Source organism: Condylura cristata, unplaced genomic scaffold, assembly GCF_000260355.1.
Source record: "Condylura cristata isolate star-nosed mole 26May11 unplaced genomic scaffold, ConCri1.0 scaffold00041, whole genome shotgun sequence".
NCBI lineage: Eukaryota > Metazoa > Chordata > Mammalia > Eulipotyphla > Talpidae > Condylura > Condylura cristata.
Window position 1 is genome coordinate 4542002 of NW_004567142.1, and position 12840 is coordinate 4554841.

A 12840-nucleotide genomic window follows, 5' to 3' on the forward strand; every position below is an offset into this window, starting at 1 on the left:
CCCGCCGAGGACGCATGCGCGGGAGCCCGCCGGGCCCCGGGAGCACACGAAACACACCCTCCCCCTGCCCCCACCCGGAGGCTGTTCCAGACGCTCGGAGGCTGGCGCGTGCCTGCAGCGATTTCCAGAAATGCATTTGAATAGGTCCGCTTCCAGATCCCGAGAAACAGCCCGAGGGGAGAGCAAGGGCTGAAAACTCTGCGGCTCCATCCTTGGGTGCAAAGGAGAAACCACAGCGGACTTGTCAGCGGGTGAGTCACGTACAGGACGAGCAGAGGGCTTTGGCGGAAGGCTACTGATGAGGGTGGCCGGTGGGGATGCAGGGGTGGCCTCCACAGCCAGCAGAGTGTGCCCCTGCGGCCCGCTGGGCCGCCTCCCGGTGTCTTTCATCCGCGGAGACGCCAGTTTCACACCTTCCCGCGCACCGCCTCCCCCGCATCTCGCCAGTGGACCTAGCAGAACAACTGCTGGAGCAGGGTTTTCTCATCACACCCTTTTCGTGACGGTCCCCCAGCCTCAGGACCCCCCAGGGGCTGCGGGAGCCAGGGACAGCCTCTCAGGGCCCCCCAGTGCCCAGCAGTTAGCCCCCCAGAGTTTCTGGCGCCTCCGACACGGCCTCCCAGGCCTTCGGTGCTCAGTTTCCCCATCTAGGTTACTTATCGCCACCATCTCTTCCCGCTGTATCCTCAAGGCCACTGTGCCTGAGGGTAATTCTACCCGGGGACACTTTGCCCCAAATTCTGTCCCCCGGCCCTCCCAGCCAGTCCCGGGCAACCAAATCCCTCCCCCGCAGGGAGTCGCCCCGAGTATCCGCCCTCGCCCCAGTCCTCCCCCGCCGCCCCGCCGCGGGCTGTCAGGGTGTGGCGCCCGCAGACCCGCCCCCGCCGCGGCCAATCAGCTACTGCCGCACACCCCCCGCCGCGGCCAATCGGCCGCTGCAGTGCGGCTCCACCCCTCACCTGGAGGGGTTACCCCCGGTGGACCCCCGCCCCACCTGGGGGGCAGCCAGGGCCCCCACTTCCCTGGCTGGGGGCCTTACGCGCCCGGCCCGCTCCCTCTCCCTACTCCCTCGGCAAACCCCGGGGTCCCGGCCCCAGCCCCCCCAGGCCCCCCAGCCCCCCAGCTCTCTGACCTAGGAGGCTCAACCCCAGCTGCTCCTGCCCTCGGGACTTTCGGGGCCCTCCACATTCCCCTAAGGGCCAAGAATGAAACGGCGGCCCTGCTGCTGCTTCGCCTCCATCATTTCCTAATTAGCGCTTAATTTACTCTCCCCCGCGGGGCTTCGCCCCGGCGCGCGGGAAGGCGCCGCGCGCTCCGCTTCTCCCCCGGCCCCTGTTACCGGTCCTGCCCGCAGCCTCCTGCCGCGAGGCCTGCCGGGAGTTGTAGTTCCCCGGGGAGGCGCGGTGCGGGGCCGGGCGCGAGCCGAGCAGGTGCGGCAGGGGTTCCAGAGCGCAAAAATAAAGGTGGTGATGCCCGCCTCCTTGTGGCTGCAAATTGCTTTTATGGACCGCTGCAGGGTGGTGTGGCACAAGGGTAAGTAGGCTTGGTGACGGCGACGAGGGGAAGGCAGCCCCCGAGAGGCAGATGATGGAAGAGGCATTTTGGAGACCGAGGCCATGGAAATCAGGAAGGAATCGTGGGGACCTCCACGGGGGTGCTCCCATGGGCTTTACACCCATACCCCAGCTCCGCACCCCCAGTCACAAGCAGCTCAATCCCTGTGCAGAAATTGGCTTCAGAGGCCAGGAACACAGCCGCGGCTCCCACGTCAGCTGGCTGGCCCATGCGGCCCAGGGGCTGGGGAGAAGCAGGGGGCAGGAGGTCACGAGGGGTCCCTGCCTGGCCGCCGCACCCCAGGCCATCCCATACCACCTGGATGTGGATCCCACCCCTACCTGGGCCAGTGCACCCTCTCGGACTGTGGCCGCCGGGTTTGGTGTTAAGCCTGCCAGCTCCTCCCACAGGGGCGTCCAGATGTTTCCTGGGGAGATACTGGGAGAAGGGAGAAAGAATCAGGGACGGGGACTGCGGGGCAAACACTCCCTCTGGGGCCCACCCCGCCACCCCAGGGACGCCAAGCTCCAATCGACCCTTCCCTCGCCTCCCTCCAGAGGGTGCTATGCCCACTCACCAGTTGACTCGGACTCCATATTGACTCTCATCCAAGGCCAAGGCTTTGGTCATGGCGGTTACTGCCCCCTGCAGAAGATGGGGGCCAGGGAGAACGTCCAGTCCAGTGAAAACAGGTCTCCCCCCCTCCTCTCCCCACAACCGGATTTGTCAAGCAGGGAGGGGCACCGCGTGGGAAAGTTCTGCCTCCCACGCGGGCCTCCTTGGCAGGCGCCGGCAATAACAACTTGCACAGGTTGTTACGCCTCGGAGCCGAGGTCCCAGGTAGGGCGTGAAAACAGGGCAGGGGCGGCTGCTGGCATACCTTGGTGGCCACATAAGGGACTGCCTGCGACTGGCCAATGGCCCCAACCAGGCTGGAGACGTTGATGACATTGCCCCGGCTCCTGCGCAGGTGGGGGAGGGCAAGCTGGGGAGACAGGAAGCAGGACAGGCTGCCAGGCCTGGATCACCCCGAGACTGGAGACTGAGACGGTGGCTGATCTCCCGCCCTGTCTGGGCAGCAGCCCCAGAGCTCCAGGACCTGCCTGCTCTGACTGCGCAGGGCTCCGGTTCTGGAGCTGTAAGGGTCTGTCCTCATCTGCAAGCGGTTCTCCCCTCCCCCTCCCGTCCCTGCTCCTGCATGCGTGTTTCATCACTCTGCACCCCTTTTCCTGGGTCTCTATCTCCCTCTCTCTGGGTCTTTGTGTTCCACAGACTCCTATCTGTACCCAGATAAGAAAATCCAAGAAACCAAGACTTATTTTGCAAAAATGGGAGCTTGTGTATTTCCATATTTTCCCTGAGAAAGCAGTTTCTCTATGTCAGGGAGCGCTCTATGGTCAGAACGTGTCGTGGGAGGCTCTCATGAAATGCGCCCCATATTGGGCCTCCCTGGTGGTGCGAGGGGTTAAAGCGCAACACTTCCAAGCTGTGGGCAGCCACTGTAGCACAAGGTCAATCCCAGGCCAGGGAGTGACCCCCAGGGCGCAGCAGACCTCTCCTGCCTCCCGGCTGCTCCCCTCAGCAGTGTGTCTTAGCAGTCGATCTGCCTGTTCTGCTCCCCACTCTGTCTCTGGGGAGTCCTCTCAACCCCCCCACCTCTGGCCTATATCCCAGTTCTTGTGCATAAATAAATTGTTTAAAAAAAGTATGTACCCCATATTTCTAGCAAATTCTCCCCTGCAACTCAACAGCTGCCTAGAGGTCCCTAAACTAACTCCCTCTCCTCCCTCTCACCCTCCTCCCTTTTGTTCTTTCACAACACAGATCTCAAATAAACTCAAATTCCGTCCTTCTCACTGGCTCACTGGCCGTGGGCACCTGAGCTGACCAGGCAAAGCCCATTCCTGCCTCTAAAGATGAATGAGCACAAGCCGGCTCCCCCAGGGGTTTGGGTTCTGAGAGTGGAGATCTAAATGAGCCCCTGCCTGGTCTACCCACCAGATTTCTTCCTCCGGCACCTGGAAAAAGCCTCCACCCTGTTCTCAGAGTTGCATCTTTAACCACAGCCTGCAAGGCAACCACAGGGCCTTTGCACTGGCTGTGGCCTCTGCCTGGGATGCTTTTCCTGAGACCCGCGCCCAGGGTGACCGTCCATCCATGCTTGCCGAAGAGTGAAGGGCTTCTGGGGAACATGGAAGGGCCAGTGCTAACCTGGAAAGGTGCTGGGGAAGCCTCCGCCCTCCACAGCATCCAGCCCTAGTCACACAGCTCGGCCATGAGACCCTCTGCGAGGCCAACTTCTAACAGCCACCTCCTTCCCCTGGGTCTTCCGCTGTTGCCTGATTTTTCTCAGCGGCACCGCCCACATCTAAAAAGCCATCTTATTTGTTTCTCTTTCCTTTCACCCCAATTTGACCCACAGTAGCTGTTCTATAAATCTCTCAAATAAATGAACGAGTTTCCAGAGAAGCATTGACTGGCCTGGGCCTGTGCTCAGCCCTTTACACAGAGGAGTTCCTTTTGTCCTTCACGCAACCCTAAAAGGAGATCTGGTCAGAACCTCTCTTACAGCGAGGACACTGAGGTGAGGGGGTCATGTGACGCCAGACAGAGTCCCAGGATTTGTGGTCTGAGACCAAAACCCATAACCAAGTATGACCTTAGGGCTCCTGGAGTACAATTTGGTATGAGCAATGTCAGTCTTCGTGTGCAGGGGAACCCTAACCACCTAGCCTTCTCCAGGGGACCCCACCCCCACTTCACCCTTCCCTGTGCCCCCCTCCTGCAGCCCAGGGCTCGCCCAGCCCCCACCTGGGCCCAATCCCTGCCTATTTCTCTCCTTAGTCCTACCACCCTTCGGTCACCGTCATCGGATCCTGCAGTCCATTCACTACCTGGGCGCACAATAAACATTTGTCCCCCACTCCCGTGGCCCTTCCAGCGCTCTGCTCTCCGCATTCCTTGGCAAGAGGCCTCCCTGAAGGTCACCTCGCACCTCCTGTGCTCCACACCAGGGCCTGCAGTTGGCCTGCACCTCCCCCCACCCCCCACCCCGCCCCCTGCAGACACCGGATCTGCAGCCTGGCTCTGGCTCTCCGCAGCCTTGCTCTGACCTGACCCAGTTCCCCCTAAATACTGGGGTTTCTGGGTCTGCTGAGGACGCCCTACTCTGCCGGCTTCCTGCCCCATCTCCACACCTTCGTGGCCCCGCGGGAGCCCCTGACCAGTCACCTCCCAGCATCGGCAGGTCTCAGTGCAAAACTCACCGTCTTCCCATAAAGCTGCCCCGGCCCACTCCCCACCCCACCCCGGGGCGCTCACTCCCTGAGAGCTGGTGTCTTAGGGCCTCCATCTCCCACAGTGCCTGTGCCCCATCACCAAGCCGGTCACTGGGCCTTCTGCAACCTCCCTTCACTCCTCCAACATGCAGTGACTGGCGCCTACTGCGTGCCGGGTGTTATGGTGGAGGCCTGGGAACCTGAGGAAACACAGATTTCAGCGCGCCCGCCCGCAGCACAGTTCCGGGAGACACAGCCAAAACAAAGACAGGGTGAGGCTGGCATGGGGGAGGGGTGCGGGCTCAGGTTCAGCAGGGCGCCCCCTGACTGCGGCCATGAGGGAAGGGTCAGCCATGAGGGAAGGGTCGACCTCCCTGGTGGCCCAGGGGCGAAGTCTCAGCGTTATGAGGCTGTTGCAGCCACTGAGACAGGTGTTCGATCCCCAGCCAGGGAGTGACCCACAGGGCGCAGCAGGCCTCTCCTGTCCCCCGCTGCTCCCTCAGCAGTGTATCTCAGCAGATCCGCCTGTTCTGCTCCCCATTCTCTCTGGTGAGTCCTCTCACCTCACCCGCACCATCTCTGACCTGTACACTAGCGTTAATAAACAAATCTTTAAAACAATATGCATGCAGGAACTGGGGTGTAGGCGTAGATGTGAGAGGATTCACCAGGGACAGTGGGGAGCAGCACAGGCAGATGAGCTGAAACACACTGCTGAGGGGAGCAGCGGGGAGTCAGGAGAGGTCTGCTGCGCCCCGGGGGTCACTCCCTGGCCGGGGATGGACCTTGTGCTGCAGCCAGCTTCACAGTGCTGTGCTTTACACCCTGCGCCACCAGGGAGGCCCAATAAAATAAATCTTTTTTTAAAACAGGAAGAAAGCGAGGTCCAAGAAGCTGATGGGGACCGATAAATGGAAGCCCCGAAAGCTTCTCCACCCGCTGGAGACGCCCTGCCTCCCACTGCTGGTTCCCTGCCCGCTGGGTGCCCCAGACAAGAGCCCAGGTGGTCTGAGTACTAACCGCACCTCATTTCCTTGCTCAAATACCTGCCTTGGCTCTTCCTGCTCTTGAGATAAACACCAGAGGTCTCGGCCTCACCCCCAGGTGCCATGTGATCGGCACGGGGGCCCTTCCTGCACTCCCCTCCTCTCACTCCACAGAGCTCCCATTAGTACCCGGCTGGAGAGCCCCCACCACCCTCCCCTAGTTAATCCTGTTCTCCAGAAAGCCTCCCTGGACCCCTGGAAGGAGCCAGTCCCCCCTCGCACATTCTCCCAGAAGCGATCAAGTCCTTAGCAGAGAGCACCCTCACCCACAGAGCTCCAGTCTCTGTTTGCTCAGCGGCAGCAGGTGGGCAAAGGGCATGGGTGGGTCGCAGCCAGTTGATGAGCAGGTAGATGAGGGAATGGTGAGTCCCTGCCGCCAGCGGCTCTCGGAAGCCAGGGCCCCAGAGGCCGCACCGGCGCCCTGTGCTAGCCACCCACCTCTGGGGGTCCCCCTAGCCAGGAGATTCCTGCTCCTGTTTTCTCTGGCCTAGGGAATCACAAACTTTGGGTGCTGTCAGGATCTACCCAGAAATTTTTTTTAAATTTATTTATTTATGCTTACCGAACTGGGGTACAGGCCAGAGGTGCAGGGGGTGAGAAAATTCACCAGATACAGAGTGGGGAGCAGAACAGGCAGACTGACTGAAACCCACTGCTGAGGGGAGCAGCGGGGAGACAGGAGGGGTCTGTTGCGCCCAGTGGGTCACTCCCTGGCCGGGGATCGACTCTGTGCTGAAGCGGCTTTGGCTCGCTACGTAGTGCTGCGCTTTAACCCGACATGCCACTAGGGAGGGCCCAAAGACCCAGAAACTTTGACTGAAGAAGTCTGGGATGAAGCCCCAGGATTAACATTTAAAGAGATTTCAGGGTCTCCCTGGTGGCGCAGGGGTTAAGTCCCAGCACCATGAAGCTATCGCAGCCAGTGCTGCACTAGTTCAATCCCTGGCCAGGGAGTGACCCACAGGGCGCAGCAGACCTCATCCGCCCGCTGCCCCCTCAGCAGTGGGTTTCGTCAGTCTGCCTGTTCTGCTCCCCGCTCTGTCTCTGGGGAGTCCTCACCACCTGTGCCTCTGGTGTGTACCCCAGCTCTTGTATGCATAAGTAAACATAAGTCTTTTTTTTTTAATTTAAGAAGAAATTACTGTTATTTTATGGGGCAATCTAGTGACATGTAATGTTTACAAAGTCTTAATTTTTTAGGAGATGCTTACGACAGTATTTGGAAATGGACTGTCACGGGCATTTAAGCTTTCGTTGTTTAATGTAAAATTCCATTAGCTTCTAAATTAAAATAATGCTGGGCCGCCCTCACCTCTCGGGTAGATAAAGCTGGGACTGTGCTTCTCGCTGACTCTCAGATCCGCCGCAGGACCTTCCCCGATGCCCCTGGAAACCTGCAGGTGACCCACTCCCCACCCAGGACCGTGGGTGGCCGGAGGGCCTCCCTCTCAGCAGCCCGCAGCCCCTAGCATCTGCTTCCGGAGGATGCCAACGGACCCAGGGTGGCCGTGGTCTGTGCTCTCGGTAAGAATTTGAATGATCTCAACGAGAAGGTAAGAAAATAGCTCGCACCATTGCCCTGCAAGTGTCTAAGAGAACATTCTTGTTGGCACTGATGGCTAAGTGCTCATTTTTCTATGGGGAACCCTGCCCACAGCTGCTCCCGAGTAGAGAAGCCGAAAATAAAGGGCAGGTAGCCAAAAACTAACAACGGGAAAGCTCAGGAGTGTGTAGTACTGTTATGATAATTGGGGAATGTTGAGTTATGTCAAAATAAAAATAAGCACCCTACGCCATCACTGGTACTTATGTCCTTCCTGACAGAGTTGTTGGGGCTGACAGGAGGTGACCGGGGGTGGCAGAAGCAACAGAAAGAAGAAGCGTAACAAGATGTGCTCACTGTGGGGACGAAGGTTTGCTCACTGTGGTTTCTGCCCCAGGACCTTTGCACACTCTTGGTGAGAAACACTCTGTGCCCTATTCCGCCACGTCCTTCTCTCCTACTCGAGGTTCGCCTCAGTCATCGTTTCCCCTCCTCTTCCCCCGGCCCCATTTGTACAGCCCTCCCAGGTGGCGCAACAGGTTAAAGCACAGGACTGTGAAGCTGTCGGCAGTCACCACAGCAGGAGCCCCATCCCCGGCCAGGGAGTGACCCACAGAGCACAGCCGACCTCTCCTGTCTCCCCCTGCGCCCCTCAGTGGTAGATTTCAGTGGATCTACCTTTCTGCTCCCTATTCTGCCTCTAGAGAGTCCTCTCATCCCCCCCCACCTCTGGCCTGTACCCCAGTTCTTGGTCGCATAAATAAATGAATCCTAAAAAAAATCTCAAAGCTGAGTGAGGTGGATTGGCTGAGGAAGCAGAATGGAGCCAGGTTTATGACTGACAGTAATAGCTAGCAGTGATTACGGAATCTGTGCCTGGCATGTTCTTAGTGTAGTTCATCTTATTCAAACCTGTGAGTTAGGTCCCACCATTATGCCCATTTCATGGATAAGAAAACCAAGGTGTAGAGCTTCAGTGAACTAGCCCCATGTTGCAGGTAGAAGGTGTTAGGCAGGAGGCCGCTGGTTCTAAACTGCCCCCACATGAGGTTTCTGGGGCGGTGCCTCACAGGTAACAGCATCCACTGGCCCAACAGGGGAAGGTGGGGTACACTGAGAGTTACATTTAGCAAACCCTGCCCCATGGGTCAAAGCTGCCACCTTTTTTTTTTTTTTTTTTAAGATTTATTTATTTATGCCCATAGAATTGGGATACAGGCCAGAGGTGCAGGGGCGGTGAGAGGCTTCACCCCAGACGGAGTGGGGAGCAGAACAGGCCGACTGACTGAAATGCACTGCTGATGGGAGCAGCGGGGAGACAGGAGGGGTCTGCTGCGCCCTGGGGTCCCTCCCTGGCCATCTGTTGCAGTGACTGCTATAGCTTCATACTGCTGCGCTTTAACCTGTTGTGCCGCCAGGCCCTTGCCAGCTTTTTAAGAGCAAACAGGAGTCTGGAGGTTTAAGGAATCTCTCCATATCCTGACACAAAGTGGGGGGCTCTCACGGGCACATGCCCCAGCCCTTCACGGAGGTGTGTTGCTGCGTCCTGCACGCAGGCTTTCGGTCAGTCTTAGCAAGTCAAAGGCTCAGGGTTGACCGGTTGGACTAGGGATTGCCTGTCTGCCTGGGGATGTTTTACCTAGATATCAGGCACATGTCCAGCAGCACCTGAGCTTCCAGGACTGGATGGCCCAGCCCTGCCTGCCCTCCCGCCTCGCGTCTACACTGCCTTTGCTGAGCTCCGAGCCACTCAGAGCTAGGAATCCAGCACCCACTCTCGGCAGTGGGGACCTCCTCCCCACAACACGGCCCCCACCAACTATCTTCCTCGGCTCCCTCTCATGGGGACAGGTAACAGCCCCACCCCAGTTCCCGGAGGTAGGCGTGGGGGGAAAGAACCCCTAGCTGGTCCCGCACTTGGTCTAAGAGGAAAGCCTGGCCATTCTGCCTTCAAACTGGATCCAGAGCAGGCCGGCTTCTCACAAAACCCACTGAAACGGGGTGCCCCCCACCCCAAGTCCTCACCCTCCTCCGAAGCTGTTCCCCGCGCGGCCACCAGAGGGCGCCGTGACCCGTCCGGTTGCGCTAGTTCCTCTGCTCGGAATTTGGGGTCTTTGGGCGTCAAATCCAAACCTCTCCCTAGTTCACCAGGCGTCTTTGCCTCTTTCCTGCCCTCACCTCCGCCACTCTCCCTCGCGCTCACTCTGCCTCCATTACCCTGCCCCCGTCACGGTTCCTCCCCCTGCAAACAGCCTCACCGAGGCCCTTTGCAGAAACTTCCCTAGGGCTTCTCTCAAATGTCACCTCTTAGAGGGTCTCCGACCATGTGTACATATACATATTCATATACATATACACATACATGCGTGCATTCATATATATATACATATATACACCTACATATAAGTGTGTGGAGTGGATCACACTGACTTCTTTATAAGTGAACTATGATGTCTGGGATTTGCTTTAAAATACTCCAGAAAAAAAAAAGAAAATAAAAAACAGGGCTCTAGAATGACAAAATACTGATCATCGTTGCCTGGGGGATGCCCTAAGGGACACTTTGTAGGCTTGCAAAATGCATTAATAAAAGAATGTTCCAAAGCAGCGTTTACACCGACCCATCTCTCCTCATGCCTTTACTGTCCCTCTTTTTAGCATGGCACGGATCGCTACATTCCTACTTTGACTACCTGTTCCCACCCTGCTATCAGTTCCCCCCACATCAAGGATTTTTTTCGCCCCTGCTGTGTGCTGCTGAGGTTTAGCCAATTGCTGGTGCTAACTAAATAGCTAATAATATCTGAGGGGGGAAAATGTGTAAAAAAAGGAAGAAAAAAATCAAAAATAATTTTAAAGAAGAAAAAGAAGAATTGTTCAACGAATGAAAGACTGCAAAAGTGCACCAGTGAAAACAGACCAGTCGTATTCCTAGGGGATGGTCACGTGTAAGCCAAGACCGCCTAGCAGCGCCGTCTAGAACATCGTCTCAGAGGAGGTGACAGTTGAACTGAGCCATCTGCAGGCAGTCATGGGGAGGGTCAAAGGCAGGGAACCCCCAGCTGCAGAATCTGCCAGACAAAGGCCCGGAGGTGGGAACCATCTCTCTGACCTCCCCTCCCCCCCCAGGTCCTGAATTCCCCATGTTCAGTGCTTGGTGGAAGGGCCCAGAGAGGCCTGGTCCTGGGTGGGGGCTGGATCAGGACAGGTTCACCAAGCGCCCCTCAGGCCCCTGTTCAGAGTGACTGGTCTTGGCTGCGAGCCCTGCGTTTCTGGTCACCACTCCACCCCCATGACCTCCTACTCTGTGTACCCCCCAACCCCTGAGGGCTCAGGAATTACTCTTTGATGCTAACAGCTGCTCACAAAGCTGGCACTCCCATAACACACCCCTCTCAACACCTCCCCCTTGTTCCAAGGCCCCCCCACACCCACCGCACCACTTTGGAAGCTTCTGGAAGTAGGACCTGGGCTATGGATCCACACTGGGAGCCTGGGTTGGATGGATTGCCCCTTTTTCTTTTCTACCAAGATTGTGTCCTTTGGGGAATAGATCCAATCATAGCAAAAGATATTTTGTTGTCAGACCGAACTTCCTCTTGAGAGGCCCAGCCTCACCTTGGTCAAGGTGTATGTCCCCAGCAGGTTCAGCTCCAGCAGCTGCCGGAAGTCATGGGCGGAGGTCTCCTCAGGCCTCTGGGGAGGAGGGTCTGAGCATGGGGGTGGGAGACAAGAGAGTAGAGAGTGAGGCGTAGGAGAATGGAAAACGGGGATTCACGAGGAGGGTGGCAGACAAGGGATCAAGGACCCCAAAAAGGAAGGGAGGCGGGTCCCAAGCTCAGCTCTGGCACTTCATGACTGTATGACCTTGAGCAAGTCACCTTCCCTCTCTGTGCTTCAGTTTCCTTATCTGTAGGATGAAGACAACATCTTCATCTTCTTGCATTCAGACATTTCATGTCAATATTTACACCTGACACTTGGCACAGAAGGAGTTTGTTAAATAAAAGGAGGAATTGGGTGGGGGCGTGGGAGGATAACAGGACCGGAAAACCAGCATTCAGAAGGACCTGGGAAGATGGAAGAGTGAGGAAAATGGGTAAGATGGGAAGCGAAAAGGAATCCCTGACGGCTCTGAGGTCTTGGGGAACGAATGGGCGCAGGGGCAGAGCGGGGAAAGATGGCGGCCGAAAATGGGGAAGGTATTGAATGCTCCTCCCCAGAGACTTAGCCTTGCTTCCTTCTGTGCAAGGTCCTCTGAGAATCCAGTCTACACTCGTTATTCAGAGGGTTCAAACCCAGACGACCTGGCGGGGCGAGGACAGGCTGATCGGGGCGTCTCTGAGAGCTGGGACAGAGGACACAGTGGTGCCGGGTCCACCTTGCTGGGGATGGCCACTAAGGGCGACTCAAAATTTGGCCACTCAGCCATGCCTGCAACCCCGAAAGTGCCGTCCAGTAGAAGCCCTGGGGAAAAGAATTGGCTGCATCTATTCTTTGTCTACTTCCTTGTTCTAGAATGTAAACCCCAGTAGGACAAGAGTGTTTTATCTATTTACCTATTTCACACACTGCTAAATCCCTAGCCCTCGGCAGTATGAGGGACGGGGTAGGTGTTCCATTAATACCTGAAGGGACAGTGACCATGGCAAGGATGAACTGGTACCCGGTAGCTCTTTCAGGCTTTATAATACAAGGCGAAGCTGCAGCCCCGAGAGAGTGAGTCACATGGTCGATCTTGCCCAGCCCACAAGGACGGCTTGTTGCGTGACCCCAGTCCCATCAGTTCACCTCTCTGAGCCTCAGTTTACCAGCGGGAGGCAGGCTGGTGAAAGGCAGTCATCCCATGGATGGCAACTTCTCTTCCAAGCTGCCACACCAAACCTTTAGCCTACCTGGCGTGAGGACAGCTTCCTGGTCAGGGCCGAGAGAGTGGACACTGGCCAACTGTGGCTACTACACAGGAGCTGTGGTGGTGGCTGAAGTGGTAATGAGGCTGAGGCTGAGCGGATGGCTTCATTCCCTACTCACAACGAGCCTATAGTGAAGCTGGGGATGGGCGACCCCTTTTTAGAAATGTGGAAACTGCGGCATGAAGAGGTGTGGATTTGTGGCAGGAACGGAACAGGATTTCAGCCCAGGTCTGGAAGACTCCATGGCTTTTCCAGTCCCACCCACCCAAGTGGACAGAGAGGGGCTGGGGGTGTCAGGGACAAAGAAAGAGGAGACTGAGTCACGGGCAGTGGGGATGGGAAGCTGGGAGAAGGCGGAATGGCCCGCAGGCCTGAGACTCACGGTAGCCGGCGTTGTTGACCACACAGTCCAGGCGGCCAAAGCGGTGGACCGTCTCAGAAAGAAGTGTCTGGGGAGAGAAGTGTCTTTGAGCGAGTGAAGTTGAGGTGCCAACCTTGTGGAGCTG

General features: G+C 57.3%; 1 protein-coding gene and 1 long non-coding RNA gene across 8 annotated transcripts in view; one reads left to right on the forward strand and one right to left on the reverse strand.

Moving 5' to 3' along the window:
• Window positions 1-25: 25 nt before the first annotated feature.
• Window positions 26-8082, forward strand: LOC105854472. Of its 7 annotated transcripts, XR_001146142.1 has the most exons (7): window positions 26-251; window positions 3379-4138; window positions 4916-5104; window positions 5705-5835; window positions 7248-7402; window positions 7703-7836; window positions 7940-8082. It is a non-coding gene; the product is annotated as an uncharacterized LOC105854472 (long non-coding RNA). The 7 variants fall into 7 exon arrangements; XR_001146139.1 differs by lacking the exon at window positions 5705-5835 and having other exon boundaries at window positions 7237-7402; XR_001146143.1 differs by lacking the exon at window positions 5705-5835 and having other exon boundaries at window positions 7237-7402; window positions 7949-8082.
• Window positions 1481-12840, reverse strand: part of HSD17B14 (hydroxysteroid (17-beta) dehydrogenase 14) — a 13390-nt gene continuing 2030 nt past the window's right edge. Inside the window, exons 4-9 of the mRNA XM_004693990.2 lie at window positions 12717-12783; window positions 11040-11131; window positions 2435-2539; window positions 2132-2199; window positions 1896-1992; window positions 1481-1797 (exon numbers count right to left, since the gene is read on the reverse strand). Coding sequence (XP_004694047.1) covers window positions 1624-1797; window positions 1896-1992; window positions 2132-2199; window positions 2435-2539; window positions 11040-11131; window positions 12717-12783 — 603 coding nt within the window. The 3' untranslated portion in view covers window positions 1481-1623. The remainder of the gene's footprint in view (window positions 1798-1895; window positions 1993-2131; window positions 2200-2434; window positions 2540-11039; window positions 11132-12716; window positions 12784-12840) is intronic.